This window comes from Accipiter gentilis, unplaced genomic scaffold, assembly GCF_929443795.1.
Source record: "Accipiter gentilis unplaced genomic scaffold, bAccGen1.1, whole genome shotgun sequence".
In the NCBI taxonomy this organism is placed as follows: Eukaryota; Metazoa; Chordata; class Aves; order Accipitriformes; family Accipitridae; genus Astur; species Astur gentilis.
The window spans coordinates 464,043-485,780 of NW_026061048.1; the positions used below are offsets into that span (position 1 = coordinate 464,043).

At 48.9% G+C, this 21,738-nt stretch overlaps 1 protein-coding gene across 1 annotated transcript; it reads right to left on the reverse strand.

Moving 5' to 3' along the window:
* Positions 1–707: 707 nt before the first annotated feature.
* LOC126037330 (fibrous sheath-interacting protein 2-like) lies at positions 708–18,383 on the reverse strand. The gene is made up of 8 exons (XM_049797640.1): positions 17,137–18,383; positions 16,653–16,778; positions 16,061–16,222; positions 15,543–15,632; positions 15,036–15,175; positions 14,594–14,756; positions 12,298–13,358; positions 708–711 (listed from the first exon to the last, which is right to left on the reverse strand). The coding sequence occupies exons 1-8, from the start codon at positions 17,206–17,208 to the stop codon at positions 708–710; spliced, it is 1,818 nt and encodes a 605-aa protein (XP_049653597.1). The 5' UTR covers positions 17,209–18,383.
* Positions 18,384–21,738: the final 3,355 nt, after the last annotated feature.

The window sequence follows — 21,738 nt, forward strand, 5'->3', positions numbered from 1 at the left end:
TTCTGAAATCCATTCTTTGACCAAGTTATTCAGTCTGCCAAGAACAACCAGCCTGTAAAGAAAACTCATGTTAAGTTTGCCCTAAAAAAACCCCAGGACATTAACAAATTTTACAGTCTTGTTATACCTGTGATTCAGTTCTTCCTCCTCTTCAAATACCCCCAATGCTTTCATCGCTTCAAGCAGCTTCTGAGTATGAATGGAATCTCTATCCGTAGGAGGAGCCAAGCTAATTGCAGAAGTCATTCCATAGTGCCTTGGAGGCTGGTTCTGCAGCCTAGGAGTACTGGGGGAGAAAATAAAATACCGAAGACTCCACAAAAGAGAAAAACAAAACCCAACAAAACAACAACCACCACCTTACTGCAAAACACCCTTCCACTTACAGGTTTCCAAATCAGCTTCTGCCCTTTTGCCCAGCATTAATATAAATGAGGGAAGAAAGATCCTGCTTATGGTTTTTAGATAACTTGACCTAACTTAGAAGCAACTTCTTTAAAAAACACTTGTGGATATAAGAAAAGATCCAAGTTGCTACTATCTGAAGACAGCTTATTTGCATTGCGCTAGACAGTTGGAACTGATCGCCAGGAAATGAAAAGGTTTGAAATCCACTAAGGGTGACACTATGTACAGCACAAGTTTTTTTGGACCCATTTCAGTTTCACAGCACTTTTGACTTAAGGTTATTCCCATCAGCTTTCCGATCACCTTAAACAAGACAATTTAACACTGGCTTCTTTTAGTTCAATGTATTGGCTGTGCTTCTACTGATTCTGAAAGGACATTAGAGTTGATTGCAGAGCAGGGACAAAGTGGTCTGTTAAACAGAGTTGTTGCAGTAAATGCAGCATTACCTTGGTTTTGTCTATGGAAGAGGATGAAGGAAAACATCAACCAATCTGCAGCTAATGTTGCTAGCAGAGCCTTGTGCTCTTAACACAGCGTTCCACTTTTATAGCTCAGAGGCTTAGCTCTACATACATCTGGTTTAATCTAAATCCATGAGATGTACATCAGCACGCAGAGCAGCACAAGTTAAGCTCTGCTTGTAGAAGGTGCTCAAATCTGCTTTCGCTAGCTCACTGCCCAGTCAGGCAGAGCATTACCAGCTGAAACCAGGAGAGAGAAAGGAGGGGCACCGGAGGTAAGAACTGTACTTAATGGATCAAGGGTCTCTACAGAAACACTAGTAGCAAAAGGGGGACACCCATTAAAAAGGTCTCTACAACTCATCATGCTTGTCAAAGAGTCCATATCCAGACCCTAAGGCTACAGGGATTAATGATGGCATTATTCAAACCGGCTATTTTCCTACTTCACAAATGGACAGCTTCAAATCTTAGCTGCGTTAGTCAAGAGACGCTTAGAACTAATTAAGGTATCTGACCCACTTTGGCTGGAATGGGATGAGGAAATGCTCAAAGGACAGCCTCAACACTTGATTTTAAAAAGATAGCTTATTACAACTCCTTATTTCTAATTGTTGCCTTTACTCTGCCACTGAGGGAAGATGGATTTCTCTCTCGCAGAGTAGCTTTGTCCAACTACAGACGTAGCTTTTAGTCACCTAGTGGGCTCCCCCACCCCCCTTCTCTATGAGCTCATTTTTCAAACTTTTTTTTCTAGGCGTTTTCCAAAAAGCTGGTGGGGGTGGGGGGGTGGTATTAGGACTGTAGTCCTATGAACTACTCTCCCCAGTCAGAATGGCTGTTTACTTTCAAGTGTAACTAGGCCCTGACCTAATTTGCCTTGTCTTCTTTACGGGTATGTCAACTTCCACTTCATAAGTCAAAATATTCCTAATGAGTATTTTCCTTCTTATGATACCATTTTCATAACAAATACAGAAGGAAAGCCAATGAAGCGGGAGTGTGGTGGCAAGCACTTCTTGTTCTCAACTGAAGCCTTTTTCTCCCTGCTCTCTGTTCATTTGAGACTACACTCATTTCTTGACCCTCCTACTTGCCTTCCACATCCTCACCCCCAACACTTCCCTCAGTCTGCTCTCCTCAGACTCAGCTTTGCGACTGTGGATGGAGGCTGCCCAGGCTTAAAAGAGACTCCCATCTCGCATGTGCCCACACTTCTTCACACTTCTGATCTGCAAAGTACTGCACAGATAGTAACTCATCTTCTCCCAAACTTCTTTCATCTTCTTCCACGTACACTTCCTACGTCGTTGCCTCACCATGATGTATTTGGCCTGCTCTTGTCCCCGACTTGTTATTCTCCTGCTTACTCGATTGGAGATTTTAGACAATCTGTGGGATGGATCCTGGGGTTTGTTTTGATTTATCTTAAGATTTTATAAACACAGGGCACCCTTACAATCTACCTATCTAGAACACATATATACTAAAAGGAAGGACTGACCTGACCCTGCAGTCACAGATAAAACAGACTCCTCTCTCGCCAACTGAGAGAAAGCAGCTTGGCTATTTGGGCTGACTACATTGAAGACATTCAAAATGGTCATAACAGAGCAGTGTTGACTTTTCCAAGAATTTGCTCAATCAGCATCAACTAAGTTGTTAGAAAAAAAGAATGTGGAGGCTGACTCCTACTGGGAAATCAATTTCTACAGTCCTGTTCAGCCAGGAACCAAAAGGGTGCCTTTCCACTTGATCCTTTAACTGTATTTAATTTTGATAGGTAATTCTGGTTTCCTCAAAAAGACTTCCTTTGTCAGAGTCCTCTTCTCAATCAGGTACTGGAGGTTTATTTTAAATAATTTCACTGCAAGCACAGATCCCCTTTGTTAAAGCCAGTTCAAATTAGGCCATTGAAAAATTAACGACCACTCGTATTCTCCACAACTATCTGTGCATACGTACTTCACTATGAATCAGCCGTTGCAGAAGTCAAGTGCTACGGCCTCGTTTAACAGCTTACAAGTAGTAATACATTGAATTTCTATATAATACTTACAGTTCCCAGCCTGGTCTGCCACCTGCTGAGCCAATTGTACTGCCTCTCCCCGGATGACCTTTTGGAGTGGAGAGAGGAAAAAGCAAAAAATCCCATGCAGTTTATCTGAAGATAATGTTTTGAAAGGAATTCTAAAGTTACAGTTCCTTACCAGTGGTGGGTATTGACTGTCCTTGGGGGCCCAGACGACTTGCTAATGCTGCTTGTCTTCGCACAGGAAGCCGACAGCCCTTGTGAATAAACGCAGACAGTTGGAAAAGAAGCTCTACTACAATATAAGAATCACTGCATATGTTGAAATAAAGCTTACCTTCTCTTCCAACAAACTGCTGACTGACAGAGAGGAAGATGTAGATGGTTCAGCGGCACTCACCAGAACAGCGGGAGGTCTAACAGTCTTGGGTGCTGGTGGAGGCGGTGGCGGCTGCTGCTGCTGCTGCTGAATCTGCTGATGGAGCTTTTTTGTGTAGCTAGTTCCATTTTTGAAGTTGTTCACAGCCTAGAGGCAGAAAAGCATTTACAAGAAGCTACGATGAAACTTCAGCAGATATACGAACAGAAGCCTTCACAGAGGAAAATTACTCGTGTATTCCTGTAAATGCCATCAATCCTCAAAGAAACCAACATACAGATGTATGAACACGTCACATTGAACACTGATACTAATGACTGGTAGCTCAGAGGACTTGTATTTCAAGTACTTCAGCGTTAACGCCAAATGTGAAAGCGAGGCAATCGTGTTCAGTAAGAGCGGGACCCGAATTTGCCAGATCATCTCTAAAGAGTCGTAAGCTTCTGTGACAGCAGCAAACAGTGCATTTGAAAAGTCAATTTAGCCTTATTCAATTACGCCTTGCTTAAGGAGATGTAAATTAATATTTTCTTCCCTTTCTGCTTTTTACAAAGAGCCTTTTCTTACAAGCACTTTATGTAAAAGTCATCATGTTACCTGGCATATGCACTTGTTGGGAATTAAAGCATCAGGTGAAACATCTGTCTCCTGACACGTTGGGCATATATGTTCCTCCGATTCCAGTAATGCTGTTCTAATACCTGCATAGAATTAGAATAATCAAAACAGTATTTAGCCAAACTAAGGAAGTTTTGGGGGTTCTCACCAATCATAAAGACATGTCTATGATTAATAGGTGAATATAGTCTTGAACTGAGAGCATGAAGCTATAAATGTTCAGTAGTGTAAAAAATTTCTAGTATGCAGCAAATAACTATACAGTTTTGTATTTCACCATTGGAACATCTGCAGATGTAGCATAGGCTGTGTCTTGATGTTGCAGCTAGTCTTTTGCCCCACTATCTAGTACAGCGAGAAGTCCCCAACCTCAAGGTTAATGAACAAAACATGTGTCAAAAAAACCTCATTAATAGGTTCAAAAAACCATTAGGAGGTTCGAGTTCTGAAGGTTTTAACCAACTCTCCCGTGGAGAAGAATGTGGATTAAATGCCTAACTATCCGTTTGTTGCAGACCACTGTAAGTCACCAGAGTCGGCTATATAATTTTGTATGAGACAAAGGGCTGTGGACCAACTAAAAGCATTCAGTGTCTAATACTGTAATCCCCTGCACAATTAGACACTCTCCTCATACTCGTCCTTCCGCTTGTAAAGAAGACTTAACTAGATACCTAAAAAGGGGAAAAGGCTTCCTGGCTTTTTTCGCCCTTGATACCAGAAGAGCCCTTTCCCGTCCAGGGTATACTTCAGCATAAAATAGAACTGGTAGCAAAGTAATTTTGTTCCCTCCTCTTTCTGCTTTCAGAAAATCAGATGTGATGTTTAGAATTAACAAACACGGGCGTAACACTTACATTTGTCACAATAACTGTTGCCACAGCAGGGAATAACAGCTGCATCAGTCATTATGTCCTGACAGATGAGACATGACAACTCATCTGGAACAGGAGCATCTGAGGTGGAGGAAGAGGAGGAGGAGGAGGAGGAGGAGGAAGAAGACGACGGCTCCTCTGGTAAAAAGGGAGGCTTCTCCATCCTTCCTCTAGCATAAGCTTCCCTGGAGGAGGGGTGGGGAAGGAAAAAGAAACGAGTTAAAGATGGGTAGAGGAAAACTTTTCCAAGCTTTGCATTTTCTCAAAGCAAGAGAAGAGATGGAATTCTTCTCGCTCCACATGAGCCTCCTAAAAGGTAGGCGCTTAGTTTAAACTACTTTTCTATAGCCACAACACTAGAAGAGGGAGGGAGGAACAATCTTCCTTCTGCAGAACTCTCCCATTCATTGGAGCAACTAAGAAAGAAGCTCAGACTAGAAAATTAACCTTTTCACAGCTAGAAAGCAGGTGAAATGAATCCCACCTCTCCTTTGCCAGAGGATACATGTAAATTGCAGGCTCAGCATAACGTTAGCCTCCGAGCAATTACATTTTATAAAAGCAAGAAGTCGATGTTACAGCTTCTACAAAAGGAGATCCAGGACGGAAAACCAGAAGTGCTACCACGGTCATTTTAAAAGAGCCACTCCTGTCAGCACACGGCAGTATTTTCTCACTGTATAGCAACAGGAAAACTTCAGCCTGTTTCACACATGGGATTTCAGAAAAGTCAGAGGGGGAGGAAATCTCAGTCCAACAGCCATCTGTTAGACTTGGCAAGAAGCCTTTGAAACATAAAACAGAAGCAAAATGAGCTTTCAGTGACTACGGTTAAATGGCATCAATACTCAACCAGGGACTTAGTGCAATTAAAACACGCAAATATTCAATAGATGGGGCAGAGAGAAATGTCTTGGTTTTGTACAAAATAATAAAAACTGTGAACTGCCATTAAGAAGAGTGGAAAACAGAAACATTTCCACTAATACTGAAAGATATAAAAACATGCACACGTGTTCACCCAGAAAGACCTATGGATATATTGAATGTCTACGACCTAGGAAAAAGAAAATTTCACACTTCTAATTCCAGCTTCCCCTGGAATTTTGAAGGCCTTTGCAACATTGCCATACAACCTCTGCATTTCACCCCAACAGAAACAATTCTTAATATGAGGATTCATGTATTTGTTACGTAACTGCCAAGGCAAAACAATTAAAAACTAAGTAACACCACAAGTCCCCCACAATCTTACCCCATTTGTCGGGCAGTTCTTTATGTAGTGGCCACGTTTTCCGCAGTGAAAGCAAGTAGATGAAGGCGGAGCGGACCCAAGGGTTTCTTCAGGTAACTAAATGGTTTGGGGGAGAAAACCAAAGAGGTAGGCATGTGTCTCTCTCGTTAAAACAAACATCTCTGCAATTTTTCCACGATCTGCAAAGATCAGATGGGACACAATCAACACTTACTTGACTGGATCGTATTCGCAGCAGGACCCTATCTTCAAAGCTTTTATTTCACCTTCTTCGGAAGCACTGGCTTCAGCCACACTGGCAGTCTGTTTAACAGGCAATTATTTGACACGCACATTAGAAACACATTTAAGCCCACACAGCCAAAGACAACACCGCTCACCCGACCCTGCAAAGAGCAGCACAACGCTAGCTGAGGTTGCATGAAAACAGGGGCTTGCATAAAATATAGCTGCCCTGAAGATGTTCTGGGGAGTCCTTACGTCATTACAGGGTGTATATGTGCCTGTTAACCTACTTGAAAAGAGCATTCTAGGGCACTCAAAACCTTAGGCTCTCTTTGGGCCTCACATAAAGACTGGTGTAACCAATCCAATTTTCTTCCAAGCAGGCTCTGGCCATGTCCACCAAAAATTACCCTGTCCAGTATTTTTAAGCTGCTTTTTAAGCTCCAGACTAGCTGAACGAGAAGACATCCACTGTACATTTAATTGAGAAAGATGTACGCAAGGATCATTATTTACATTTTTGCAGCATTAAAAGGACACACAGCTTAAAGAGTCGGGGAAGCTGTTTTTTTGCTTGTGGAAATTCAGCTTCTAACACAGAAGCATCATTCAACCTTCAGGCGCACAATCTCTCTTAGATCCTTCACAGAGCTGATGGGGATAGGCACACCTTGCATCCCTGAATACCTGGGTCTGGGAAAAGGCCTTGTCAGAGCATGCCTTCACAGCCTTAAAAAGGATGAGACATCCAGCAACCATCCTTACCATGTGTATTCTAAGATAAAAAGAAATACTGGCAACACTCTTTATCATGGGGACGAGGAATACAGCTGGAAAACTACTGTAAAAAAAACCATGGAACAGCAACACAGCATTCTGGCTGCAATGTGTGTTACTTCATGACAAATGACATGAAATAAAAACTGATGGTTCGTGGGACTTGTGCATTGTAACATGTAGCTGGGGTAGGTTCAGAATACTTTAACCAGGGAATCCAAAAGCTATTTGAAATGTTGGCATAAATAATTCAGATCGTAACTCAAGAGCAGAGCACAAAAAAATATCTCCTAAGGGAAGACGCATAACGGGCTCTTTCATACGCACGGTATCTCTTTCTGTGGAGGTGAAGCAGGCTGAAAACCACAGAAGACGGCCAGGAAGAGCAGAAAATTTGCTGCAGTAAATACACCAATTGCAAAGCACGTTCTAGCTTGACCTCACACCTATTTTAAAACAAATACTTAAGTGTGTCCAGCGTGTACAGCGTCGGTTTCTCTTTATTGGCTCATATTCCACACTGGATTAGCAGAGGAGAGAAAAAAACCTGCTTGAATATACAAAAATAATTTTTTTGCACTAATGATCACAGCTATTGCCATCTTCCATACCTGCCTCAGCTCTGACCTCTAAACCCCAGTGCCCTTCTTACACCAGGAACTCAGCCATCTTTTCCAGATGCAGGAGCACGTCCCCACAATCCCCAGGAGACCTGCATCTCTATCAAAAGGCACTTGGAGCTAAAAGATGAATTGGCTGGCACAGGTCTCACCCTGCCCAGCAGCCTGGAGATTTGGGTTCACAATTACAAAACACTTTAAAGCCAAAACACTCTCTCTAGCTGCTACTTTGCTTATTCTTGTTTGAAAGAAATACTTGTCAATTTGAACATCTTTTCCACATCAATTCAACCAGATTTGTTTACATTCAAACTTTAAATCAAAAATGTATAAAAACCCAAACTAAAAAAATTGCACCGTGCTCTTCATTTTTACCTAACTTTTTAAGCATCTTTTGCTCAAAATACTTCTATTTTCATTATAATCCAGTATTATTTCTCGGGAGTTATAGAGCACTTTTTTCACTTGAGTGCAATTTAGTTAGCTTATCTCCTAAAAGTACTTCATTCCTGATGACTTAACAAGACTCACAGTGCAAAATGAGATGCAGCATCTCCCTGGGCAATGCTACGCGCCTTGGGCAGTGGTCCTCCGAAACAGGACAAACAGAGAGTGCCTAAGCTTATCAGGGATGAAGCAAAGAGGAAAAGGCATCTAATTAGACCTACTCAAAGATCCAAGCACGATCTTCAAACACAAACTTTCTTCCGCAACCAAATGTCTAAGACTGACTTTCCTTTCTGTTAAAATCAATCTATCAATCAATGAGAGACTGTACTTGGCTTCAGTAAGGGCTAACAGCAGAGTTGCCAGAGACCTGATGAGGAACACAGGAGACTGGGGTGTGATTCATCTGACTAAACGTGGATGTCTCTAATGTAGACGCCCACGGCCGAGCCAAACTTGGTCCCATTTTTAGGCAACACAGAGTTAAGTCCGTGTAACCAGTGCTTCAAGGGACCGTTTATCTTATCCTAAATAAACATTTATATATTTGGTCAGAAAGACCGCCCATTAGATTCACTGATTTTATTCACTACATCTCCTTTAAAATAAAACAGGACCTCATGCCAGTTGTGCAGGCAGAGACGATTGCAACTGCGTTACAGATACACTGTTGAGGTCAGACAAATCACAGTCCACCTCTGCTCCATCCAGGTTGGCTCAAGACCGGGAATTCACATCTCCCTCACCTCCAAAACGGCTCCCGTAACCCCCAGAAGAAGGGAAACGGCAGAGTCGCCTGGTAAAGCTCTTCCTATGAGCAATGACACCAGTTGCTGGACCAGAGACAGAGAGCCAGTCCCCACCCACAGCCCACAGCTCCTGAAGGTCACCTAAGGAGATCTGCAGATTCCAACTTTACCTCTTCTCAAGCCCAAACGCCGAGGGATTTATGCCAGAGAGAGGAGCTCCAACGGGATCTTCTGGCTGCGCTGGGTCCGTTGACCCAACTGGGAGGGACCATTCAAAAACTGCCACAGGGACCCCAACATTCTGAAGCATGCGGGGGGGGCTGGGCTATGCAAATGACGGAACCCCCAACAGCTGCTTCCACCCCACTGCCACCCACCCACCAGACCTCACAGCACCGACTGCTACAACACACCAAACCTTCGTGGGGTGATGCCCCTCCACGCTCAACTCCAGGACGCAAGCTTTGAGGGTGGCATGGGCTTGAACTCGGACATGGCATCCTTGCTCCTGGAGGGCGAGATGGGCATGTTCACCTCCCTCCGAAAGAGGGAAAAATAACATCAGAAACTCTCAACCGGACACAACAATAGCTTGAACTCATTGAAACCCGACACAGAAGATGTCTCCATGAACTTCTCCTCCTACTTTTTAACAACCAAAACACATTACTATGCTTTAGTGGTACGCTTCAGACAACCATGATTAATTGCAAGAAATCACACGAGATCATCTGAACGCCACTGTGAAGGCTGTTTAATGTTTAAGCAAGCTGGGAAGAGATTTTGTCAGCCAGGAGTCCATCAGTTAGCACTTGCATCTTCAAGGGAACCAATTTTTGTAATACAAAACGGGTATTTTTATTCCTAAACCCATTTACTCTCAGCAGGGGAAGGTAATTCACTGTATACTAGCACTCAGCTGTTCACACACACTTCCCCAATTTTAAAAAAAACAAACAACCCAACAAGTTGCACTAAGCAGTATTTCAGATGGAAGGCAAATGTAGGTAATCCTTCCTGAAATAGAGGCAGCTCAAAGCAATTGTCCTCCTGTCCCACAGGGAGCATCCCAATAGAAGACTGAACGCTTTAGGAGTGAAGGCCACTTTTTAGAGTACACAGCTTCGTTTATAAGGCCCAAGTACACATTTTTCTGTCCCAAAGCCTTGTTTCGACTGTCCAAATACTCCTTTTCGCGTCCCAACCCTTCTTTTTTGTGAACAAATCCTCATTTTGATGGTCCAAAGCTTTATTTATAAACTCCAGAGCCCCATTTCAGGCTCCACAACCTTGTTTCTAAACTCAAATTTTGAGGCTCCGAACCTCAGTTTTAGGGCCCAATGCCTCATTTTCGGGGTCCAAAGAATCGTTTCCACAATCCACCCCTTCATTTTTAGGGTCCTGAAGCCTCATTGCAGGGGCCCAAATACCCATTTGTAAGGTCCAAACCTTCCTTTTACAGCACAAACCCCACCGTTAGAGCCCCAAGCCTCATTCTTTACCTTCCAAAGCCTCCTCTTCAGGGAAGAGAGCCTCCTTTCCAGGGACCATAGGCTCATTTTTAGGATCCAGTCTGCAACTAGGGAGAGCCCAAGGCCTCATTTTGAGGGTCCAAATATTCAATTGGAGGGCCCAAAGCCTCATTTTAGAGGCCAAGCTCCTCATCTGGGGTGCAAGGCATCTCTTGTTTAACGCACAACCCCTCATTTGGAGCTTCCAAAGACCCATTTCTAGGGCGCAAAGCCCTCGTTTTTGGTACTGAAGCATCCCTTGAAGGCACAAAACCTAATGCAGGGTTCAAAGCCTCAGTTTCATTTCCAAAGCCCCACTCTTAGGGCCCAAACTCTCCATTGGAGGGTCCAAAGGCCTCTTTTAACAGCTGAGGGCCTCCCCTGGAGTGACCCAAGCCCTCTCTTTGGGACCAAAGCCTCATGTCTTGGGGCCCTATCGACACCAATAGGTTCCCCTCCTTTGCAGAGCCCAAAGGGTCACATGTAGCATCTCCCCCACCATTTTTAGTGCCCAAAGCCTCATCCGGAGGGCCAAACTCCTCATTGTTCTGGTCCAAACCATTTGGCCTTTTATGACCTATAGCTGTTCTTTAGGGCCCGCAGTTTCACTTGGAGGGTTTAAACCCTCAGCTTTAAGGCACAAAGCCACGCTTTTAGGCTCCAAAGTTACACTTACAGGGCAGAAAGCCTCGTTTTCCCTTCCCAAAGTCTTAGGTTTGGCTTCCAGAGCCCCATTTCAGGCTCCAAACCCCCATTTTGAGGGTCCACGGGCTCCCTTGCAGTTGGCAAAGTCTCCTTTTTAGAGCCCAAGGCCACTTTTTTAGTTGCCGAACTCCCATTTTCAGTCTCCAAAGCCTCATTTTTAGGATCCAGCCAGTCGTTTTCAGGGTCCAAGCCACATCCTGAGTTTCCAAACCCTCATTTTTATGCTCCAAACCCTTCTCTTAGGGCCCAAAGCCTCATTTTGAAGGCCAGTCCCTTGTTGCGACACAGACAGGACTGTTGGGGGATGCAACGGGTCTACAAAATGCCTGACAGTTCGAGAACAGCGCGACCTTGAGCAGCTTGTAGTGTATCCTTGAAAGTCTGGGAAGATCCGAGAAGAGCGGTACAAAAACAAGATAGCGATAAGAAGAACCGTTACTAACTAAACCAATCATCTACTAACACATACTCTGAAGTAGGGGATAAAAAGGTGTGTTAGAACAATAAAGGAGCCATTTTGCATGATCTGTTACTTGTCGTGTCCGTCTCTACCGCGACACAGGACCACCAACGGGCCTGGGTAGGAACCCCAAGGCCCATCAGGAGGTCGTGAGGGGACGAGAGAATAAACGCACAGAACAAGGCGCAGCCTTCAACAGCGCCCACCTATGGGACTCACAGAAGGCATGAGTACAGCTTTACAGAGCTGGACCAGCCCCTCCAATAGCCCAGCCACAAAGCTTTCTAAACAAGGCAGAAACATTGACTCCTTTTCTCGTCCCTACTTAAGATTCCCTGTAGAACTGGGTCTTGGCCTGACCGAGGCTGTAGGAGGGAGGAAGACGAGGGAAAACTTTGCAGGGAAAACACCCAGACACAGTATGGCCTGGCATCAATAAATGTAGGCACAAGCAAGCCCTTGGGAGCAAACTCTTTATTCTCTGCCTGGGGGAGCTGCCTGGGGGCTCTGTGGCCCTGGAGCCACACACCTCCTCAGGACATCCTCCACAAGGCTCCCAGCTACCGCCCTCTTCAACGACTCGGGCTGCACGGGCTCCTCCGGGAGAAGCTTTAAACGCACTGGTCTGTGCCGTGCTCCTGCCTGGGTAGGGCGCTTGGGACCCGCTGGAGGCATGGGCTCTCTTGGAAACTGGGGGCCCGTGGAGGGAAGGGTGTCTGCGGTGCTCCCTGGCCGGAGTATACGCAGAGTTTCCAGTGCAGGCACTGAAGACCTTGCTGTGGCTCCGGAGGTGGAATCCCTGGACTCCTGAAGGCCTTCTCTTGGCCGGCGAGCACCTTGCGCAGCGCCTCGGCGGAGAGGTGGGAGGAGAGTACGTGAGCTCTCCTCTTTGAGTTGTCCCGCTTCCTCTGAAGGCGTGACTATTGCAGGGAGGCTGAGAGATGGCAAGACTTCCCTTGGTTGAAGCTTCTCCGATTTTTGCTTGGACTTCCTTTCTTCCTCTAACTTCTTCCTCACCGTTTCCAGAATTTCAAGGACAATGGTTTTGGCATACCCGATCAATTCAGCATCCAGCTGCTGAACTCTGGAGATGGCGTTTTGGATGCTCTCCTTGGCAATCTCACGACTCACTCGTGAGACATCAGCAGCCTTTTGCAGTGGTTGCAACACGGGCACCTTTGCTCTCTTGCTTGCTTCTGGGATCTGCCGTTCCGATGCTCTGGCTGGTCCTTGTCCTTCTGTCACGCCTTGAATCTTCAGGATCTCAGAAAACTGACAGCGGAAGTCCTGTTCAAACTGAGAAGCTACAAAGGATGACAAGGTGGAGCTAACACTTTCAACAGCCTCTTTCGTCCTTTTGTCGATAGAAGACTGTGAAGATGCTCTGTCGGAAGATGCTAGTTCTGCCTCCCTCCATCTCTCTTCTCCAGATTTGCCTGCTCGGCTGGTTCTTCCCGCAACAAGCTCTGACAGCTTCTGCCTGCCTGCTGGCCCAGGCTCGGCTGCCTCAGACGTGCTGGGCACCAAGTGCTCCCCAAAGCTCTCCAACACGTTCGCCACAATCTCTTGAGCCACCAGTCTGATCTTGTCCCGGCGATCCGCAGAAGTGTCCAAAGGCTTTGGCCTTCTGGCACTGGCAAACACCCTTCCACGGACCTCATGGGGAGCCTTCCTTAAGACGCGGATGGACTGATCCAGCACCTTCACCCGCTCCAGCACCTCCTGGACCACGGTCTCAGCCACCTCTTTAAGCTCCTGGTCTTCTGCCAGCGTAGCCCGCAGCACCGTAGGCTGTATGCTGTTAGGCGCTTCTTCTCCGGCACACGCTGCAGACTAAAAGGAGGAGCAGTTAATGAGTGAGTGGGTTCCTTCACCTCCCTTTGCTTTCCTCTTCCTCCTCACAGGACCCCTGCCCAGATGAGTCCCTAGCAGTCAAGCTGGAAAAACTCTGGTTTCTCTGTAGGCCACCTGGCACACGGAGGTTTCTGGTCTCCTGCGGCCAGGAGCCAAGTGTTAGGGGCACCTCTCAGAATCAAGCAGGTGCCATTTTGCTTAGAGCAAAGGGCACTGTAGCCCCCCTGGACCTCAGAACCAAAAGCAGACGGAAAGCTGTCGAAGGTACTGGACCAGGCTCTTCTGCCATGGGTCCCAGCTGCCCTCTATCAGGGTGCCCTGTTTGCCCCTTTTCAGGGCCGAATGCCAGGAACGGCTGTTCTGAGAGCAGAAAAGAAAACGATCCTTCTTCTTGAGGCACTTGGCTGTTGTCTGCCAGCCCAAGGAAATGTCCTTGGGACAGGAGGCAGCCTGAAGGTCCACCGCGGGCTGCCAGCCTCGTGCAAAGTGGGGAAGAAATTGCGAGTCAAGCAGAGAGCCAGGCAGCAGCCGGAAATTGTCATTTGCTCTTTTGCAGCTTGACAGCCTGACTGCCACGGCAGAAGGAGTTTAACCCTTCACCCCAGCATGGATAGCACCCCACACTATCCAGAAATGCTTCCCAAGTGGCTGTTGCAAGGGATGGAGCCGGGCAATGTTTAACGGGACCCCCGCTAACGAGAACTGGGCAACAGCAGGCTCTCCGCTAAGCTCATCAAAGACCTCCTGGAAGAGAAAACCAACCCACGAATGGCCAAGCACCGGCACTGTCAGGTTCAGGGACGCTGCATCTTTGGATGCAGAAGTCTTTGGACGAAACCAAGACTTTTTCAACCAGGCGCGAAACCAGCACCATGGACCGTGCGGCCACTAGTGCAGCAGGTTTGTGCTAAATGTGCGAGTCCCTGCTCAGAAGTGGCCACTGAGAGCGCCCAGGCACACTTCTGTGTCAGAAAGGGCTAGTGCCTCGTGTCTGAGACACAGGAAGGCAAGCAACCGCTTCTTAGTCTCCGACAGCCACCCTCAAACAAGGACACGTCGCACACTGGCCAGGCACCACCTCCTCAGTGACCAAGCACCCTTCGCAAGCCCTGAGCAGCTCTGTGTGTGTGGCAGCGTCCTCTCCCGAGTACCAGGTACCAACGTGCTGCCGCAGAGCAGAGGCAGCCCCCAGCATCCACCCGGCTCCTACTCACCGGCCTTCCTTTGAGAGCGGACTTTTCGGAGCTGCTCTGCATGCCTGGCTGCCTCCTCTTTCCCAGCTGCTGCTGCTGCTGGCACTTGGCCTGCTGGAGGAGGCGTTGCTCTTTTTCAAGAGCCTCCAGTCTTTCCATCGGCTTCTTGGTCACAGTCAGATGCCTGTCAAAAGAAAGGAAGGCAGCTGAGAAGGAGCACCTCTGACCGTCTTGCCCAGGCCATTTTCTGCTCGGCCACTCCCATCACCCTGCTCCTGGTTACTTTGCTCCAGTAGTCCTCCTGCCTGTGCAAGGCTCCAAACACAGACTGCGCCAACGTGACTGCAGCCCGCACCAGCTCCTTCCACCACTGGCCTTTGTTTACTCCAACAGGAGGCTCCAGCACTTCTCTCAGGGACCAGAGGCCCCCTTGAAGAGCAAGCGTTACTTGGCCTTTTCTTACCTCTGCCTCCTCTTCCTCTCTCCACCTGGCAAACTCTGTCTTTGCTCCTGCGGCAGCCACTCTTGCGGGTGAGAAACGTCAGTCCCTCCCGGCAGTTTGGAGGCATCCTCTGATTGGGCCAGGTCTTGCTGAAGCTTTTTCTGAAAGGTGACATTGGGTTGTGGCTTGCTGTTGCCTGGACAAGCGCTCACGCCCCTGCACGCTGAGGCACCCCGCGGACCCAGGACAGCGATCCGCTTCAGCCACGCGACGAGGGCAGAAAAGAAATGCTTCCCTCGGGACTCCGCGTGCTTGCACATGGCTGTCCTGCCCATGCCCACCCCTGCACCCTGCGCTAGCTCAGCTCACAGCCCGGTACTCCTTTCCCTGCCACAAGACCCGGCCCAGCAGCACAGCCCTCACCTCTTCTGCACTGACCGCCTCCCCTCCCCGACATGCTGCAAGTAAAGCCCCAGCCCTCGGCACTGTGCCGCTGACCGGTGCCCACAAACACTCCGCTTTGCCTACCTCCTCTCGCATGAATGTTTTCTCTGCCTCCAGCTTGAGCGTGGTCAGATATTGCCTGTACTCATTGAACTCCTTCAGAGTGCAAACCACCTATGGAGAGACGAGGGGAGAAATCCCCCGAGAACTCTCAAGCCAGCTCCGTAGGCTGCCTTCCCCAAAACAGCCCAACCCCAGCGGCGGGAGGGGAGATGCTCCTCTGCACACCCTCCCCTCCCCTCCCCTCCGCTCCGCTCCCCTCCCCAGTGGCAGGGCCCCTGACTCCCCCCCAGCCAGGGCCGAGCGGTGCTCCTCGCCTCAGCACCGGGCCTCGCACCGGCTGCCTCGACGCTCAGGCAGCGCGGGGCAGCCGGAGAAGAGCAGCAGTGGGAATTGCCAGAGGGACGCTGGCGCTACTTCTGCTCCCAGGGAAAGCAGCCCCACAGCCCTGTGCCCTCCGCCAGCAACAGGCGGCTGCAGCAAGCGCTCTGGGAACCCCGCTTGAGGAGGACTGTTTTTATCAGCCCGATACCCAAACCTACTCTGCCGTCACTGGTGACGTAACCCTCTCTTTTCAGCCTCTGCAGGTTGTCCTTGCGTTTGTGGTAGGCCCGCAGATGCGGGTCATGCAGGCTGTTGTAGTCGGTGCTCAGCAGGCGGCAGTATGGATCTCCCAGATTGAAATAGCCAGAGGGCTGGTGAAGCTGTGAGAGAGATTTTGCACACTATGAAGGAGGAAGGAGAGAGCAGCAAAGGGGTGCCAGGCGGTACTTGTGAAAAAGTAAAGGTCCTTTGAGGACCAACACTCTCCTCCATCCTTCTGAAGCCACAGAGGACACCACAGCCGGGCTGCGGGGTCAGGCTGGGCTGAGCTAGGCTGGGCTGGGCTGGGGGAGAGAAGACAAAGCCCACCAGCAAAGTAGGCATCTTAGGCCAGCAGAAAGAACTGCAGACCTTGCCAGTCCTCCTCTTTGTCTCTGCACCAGGGAGCCAGGAGCTTCCCTCTACTCCCCAGCGCTGCCAGATTGAAGGGCTGTGGCGCCCACTGTAGAACAGGCAGCCACAAGGACTTCTCTGAATGACGGGGACCCCGTAAAAGAGGAGAGCTCTTCTACCCCTTTCTACTTCCTTTACCTTTTCCCCCAGCTTTGTCCTGCAGAAGACAGGCTTGGAGCCCGCGTGCACAGGGATCTTGACCCCAAGGGGGAGGTCCAGCAGCCCAGGACCTCCTTCTGCCAGTGGCTGTCTCCTGTTCCCGAGCTAGAAAGAGGGAGACACTCATGGGCACTCAGGCACTATCTCCATATAAGCCTCCTGCACGGCAGCTGCAAGAAAGGCTCTCGGAAGACTCCAACCAAGGGGAGCGCCCAGAGCGGCCCAGGCAAAAGCTGCTCTCTCCTTCCTCGCCCCCGTCCCCGCAACTCCCGACCCTCCCTCAACCCACGTCTGCGTCCTTTCGCAGCAAGCCCTCCCACCTGCTTAGCCGTAAGCCAGGCTGGGCAGAGAGGCAGGACTCCCTGCAAACTCTCCCCAGCCCGACCACCTTGGGATCCCTCCCAGCTACCCAGCCATGTCCCAGGCTCCCGGCCTGAGCACTCTCCATCGGCACACTGCTCACCTTTCCCCCCTTCCCCACTACGCTCAGCAGTGCGTCCACGTTTCGGACGCCAGCAGTGAGACGGTGCTCCATGGCTCCTTCCAAGAGCTCTCCTGGAGCTGCGACCCTGCGCTGGCACCTCTCGCTCCAGAGGCACCCAGCTGTGGCCACCACAGCCGGTCTTCCAGCAAGCGCTTATATAGAGCAGTTGCACATTGTTGCATCATTGCATTGCTGCATCATCACGTTGCTGCACCACCGCATTGTTGCATCATCGTCTTGCCACGCCGCCGCCCAGCCGCCCCAGGGCCCACCTGCAGGCCCGTCTGGACACGCATGAGGGCCACCCGCTCTCGCTGACCCTGCTTTGAGCAGGGGGCCTCCACTCGGTGCTGACCTGCTGCCCCTTCTTCCTCCTTCTACCTCTTTTTCCCAGCTTTGGCCTTCAGATGGCAGGGCTGGAGCTGGGCCACCCGCGGGCGGCTGCTGCTGCACTGGATTTGGTAGACCATTTTTAGACCATTTTCCTGTCACGGGCAAAGCAGCCTCAACTTGGGGAATTGCACCGAATTACATTTTTGGCCCACTGCCCTCAACATCTCCTTCCCGATTTGCGTCTTGAGAAACACAGAGGACAAACGAAGGATGCACAAAGCCCCTCTCCTCCCCTTGCTTCAGCCCAGACACCTCTCTGTCCCCTCCTCAGTCTCCCCTGCCCTCGTTTCTGCTGCGCGTCACCCTCTGCGACACCCTCCCAGTGCCTCCCGGGAGGTGATGGGCGGCGCAGGACGTTCTGCAGCGGTGCAGGGAGCACCTCAGTGCCGCCTGCTGCTTCTGACCCATCAGCTTCCTCCCACACCAGTGACCTCACCACACCCCAGCAATGTCACCTGCCACCGCACCACCCTCTTGCTTGCCTCTGTCCTCTGCCTCTGGTTCTCACAGTCCCTGCCCTCCTCCTGCTTCCCCAAGGGGCTGAGGAGCTCAGAGCTGGGGCAAAGTGGGCACAGCGCTGCTACAGAAACCTGCTGCTGGTGATTCGCGGGTTGAGGCCCCCATGGAAAGGAGGCACTGTCACCTCTGTCAGGAAGAAAATACCCTCCTGATCACCGCAACACGCTCACTCACAGCCCACGCTGCACTTAGTGGAGAGGGACCAGAACGATCCATGCATTGCCTCTGACACTCAAACGGTTTTAACACGGACCTGACTCGTGTTTTCCTGACCCTCTTGCAGAAGGGGAGAAGGAGTCGCCAGCAACCGCAGCCTCTGCATCTCCAGACCTCGCTGGAGAACGCACTCGGCACTTGCTTTCTGCAGAGACACCGCTTCCTCAGCAGCGGGGGGACGAGTGTGAGCCTGGCAATATATAAAACAGTAAAAGCAGGGGCAAGCCAGTGTTACTGGTCAGCGGGTCCTGCTGCCCCAGGCTCTAGGCAACAGAGCAGCCAGAGCACTCGGGTGTATCGGACTGTAAAAGTGAAAAGGAAGAAACCTCGGGCAATCTGAAGTTCTAGTCAAAATGACACCTCCTCTCTGAATCCACAAAGACCCTATCCATGGCTTTTTTGTCCTGGCCAGGCAGCATAAAAAAAGAAAAATAATTAATTAAAAGAAGCCAAGAATATTAGGCAGAACAGCTTATCTTCCAGGATTTTCTAACTTGTAACCTGCAGACCCACGCAGATGCCACTGCAAATGCAGACACCATTGCAACTACCAGCTCAGATGCAGGTACCGTTACCGATTAAGATACCACGGCAGAGGCAAAGGCCACTGCACATGCAGATACCACTGCAGAGGCAGGTACCACTGCAGATGAAGATACTGTTGCAGCTAGCGTTGCACACATACCGTTATGCCAAACTTTTTCTATTCCAAGATTTTGTAACTTGCATCCAAGCTCTGTGCCCCCCAGAACCATCATCTCCATCTTCTCCACCATCTCCTCCTGCCCTCAGCCACAGAAGGAAGTCTGTCTCGATAGCTTCAGTAATTTGACCAGAAGAAAGCACGAAAACGTGTTCCTGTACTAAGGACGAAGGGCAGGAACTTGGGAGTCATTTGCCTTTTGTTACAATCATTAGGGATGCCCGTCCTTGCTATAAGAGAGATTCCCTTTGCAAGAACCAGATGGCATCTCTCAGGAGAGGTTAGCTTCTAGTTCTAACTCTTGACTATTTTCTGACCTTCCTCACCTTTTGGAGCTGGGCCAGAGCCCTCTCAACATCAGACATCGCTTTTTGGAGTTAAGCAACAGTAACCCTGAGTTTCTCATGTCTACTCATTTCTGCCTTGCTCTCCTAATCCTCGAGAAGGATGCAGAAAGACTCTCAGAACTGTGACCTCTTTGTCTGGCCAGCCCAAATACATTGATTACAATACAGATTCCTCCTACATGGTCTATTTGTGCTAACCAGACACTTAATTCACAGGAATATGAAAGCAGCTCTTCTCAGGAAAAAAAAACCAACAACCATAACCAAACCCAAAACCCACTACAGATGACCAGAAGCGTTAGCTTTCAAACTGGCATTGTTTGAAAACAGAAACACTCTGCCCAGCCACAAACGCAAAGGAATAAATAAATTCGGTGTGCTTTTAGTACATAACATCAAGAAACAAGATGTTCAGTTGTGTGTCACGGTTATTGGGCCCGTTACATTGCCATGTTCACATGCAAACAGAGGAAGAAAAACCCTTATAAACCTCTCTAAAGTGGATCAGAGGAACAGCCACTCTCACAAAGATTGCTCCAGACGGAGTCAACAAGATCAACCAGGAAATGCTGAGCAAACGCCCCAGCTGCAGTTTTCTCGGAGGGGTCCTCCTGTTTCTGCAGCGTTTGCATCGGCTGGCACTCGCAAGGTGCCTTTCGAGACAATGCTGCATGTCAAAATTCAGCCTCTTGTTGGTACGTCTTTGACCTGGATTTGGAAGAGTGACCACAATGTACAACTCATCAATCCACACAAAATCAAGGACACCAGTATTTGCATTCTCCAGCCCCTCCAGTCCCTGTGTAAGAAAAACAAACAACCTCCCCACCATGTTCCTGTGAAGAAGCGATGGGCCAAACTAATCCTCTCCTGCTGCCCTAGCATGCACTAGTCTAATTAGACATTGTTTTATTGGGCTTGCAGAGAAAGAGAGCCTTGGGACAAGCTGAAGGCTGTCCAGGATTTTCTGCACTTTTCAGCGTTTACGTTTTATATCCAGTTTGGTGTAAGTAAAGACTGAAAAAAGAAATGGAGAAGGCTGATGAATGGTGAGTAAGTATTACTGTAAAGGTGGATAATTATTATTAGAATGGTGACAGTTTTGTATTAGAAATAAAATTATATTATGATAAATAAACACCTTTATGAAGAGGAAGTCTTGCCTTTCCTGTTGACTGCTAATTGGGTATAGCTCTTATCGTTGCCTGACTACTTGGAAACCATGAATGCACGCGCACCACAAGTCATGTCTCGTTATTTTGGGAACGTGTTATTTCCCACTGAGTACCAAGATGACAGCTCTTAATTGTACGTCCCGAGAGCAGCCTCCACTGACTGTCCCCTGCTGCGCACCAACACCAACAGCACTGTGCTCTCCCCTGCCCATCTCCACGCTCCGGCGGAGCTCTTCACACACCCCTGCCCGGGCCATGCTGCCTCAAAATTCCTGCTGTGCTGCTCAAGGCCATGAACACCGTCACGCTACAGCTGTACCCAGATCACTGTTCCTCATTCTGAGCGAGTCTGCCTGTTCCTGTGTATTCCCACCTGTCTACAGCAGCTGTTGCCTTCTGTCTTGTAAGCGTTTTGGAAAAGTACCCTTTTTTTCCTGAATACCCTCTTTGACCTCACTACAGGACAGGTCCCCAGTCCATCACCACGGCTGGTAAAGGCTGTAGCGATACAGAATTGCGCAGGGATGACAAATACCCAGCTGTCCAGCTCACTTCAGTTGTTTAAGACAAGGCTTTTGGCTAGAACACAGTCAAGAAAATTTAAAACCTAACACTCCCATCTGGATCGGCAGCTCTTTCTTCATCAGTTCCTTGCATTTCTCTCATTCCTTGGGAGTACACAGCAAGACTTTCCTCATCAAAAGAAGCAACAAAGATCAGTCACAAACATGCACAAGACCGGACATCCACATACTTGCTGCCTACCCAGTAACAGTAGCAAGGCCCTGCCTATACACAAAGATTAAATTAACGTACAGTTTTCCTACGCAGGAAGCAACTAAGGATCAACCGAATACAACCATCTGTTGTTACCTATTTGCACAACAGGCACATGCTGCTTCAGCTTCTATCTTTCAGGCTGTTACCCACGAGAAAACGGAAGCACGATTTATTGCAAGAGGAAACCTTCAATTGGAAAGCCAGGTCATGGCCTGGTTTGCCTCTCGGTGCACGTATCTAGTGAACAGCCGAGGAAACGTTACACGAGCAATGAGCAAAGCAAACCCAGGACACCTCAAGAGGTCCCGTAACTACACGAGTCTGCCTTTCCCTTTCACCCCAGTTCCCAAAGCACCAAGGCAGGGGCAGGCAGGGCACTCATGCGCTCAGCTCACACCAGGGAGGCTCACACTCAGCTCTGTCACCCAGGCTTAGCAACAACAATTTC

Coding starts and splice junctions, on each gene's coding strand:
- LOC126037330 (XM_049797640.1), bottom strand. CDS start 17,208: ATGGAGCACCGTCTCACTGCTGGCGTCCGAAACGTGGACGCACTGCTG. Junction 16,779..17,136: donor TAGTGGGGAAGGGGGGAAAG/GTGAGCAGTGTG, acceptor CCCTCTTTCTAG/CTCGGGAACAGGAGACAGCC. Junction 15,176..15,542: donor AAACATTCATGCGAGAGGAG/GTAGGCAAAGCG, acceptor GTCACCTTTCAG/AAAAAGCTTCAGCAAGACCT.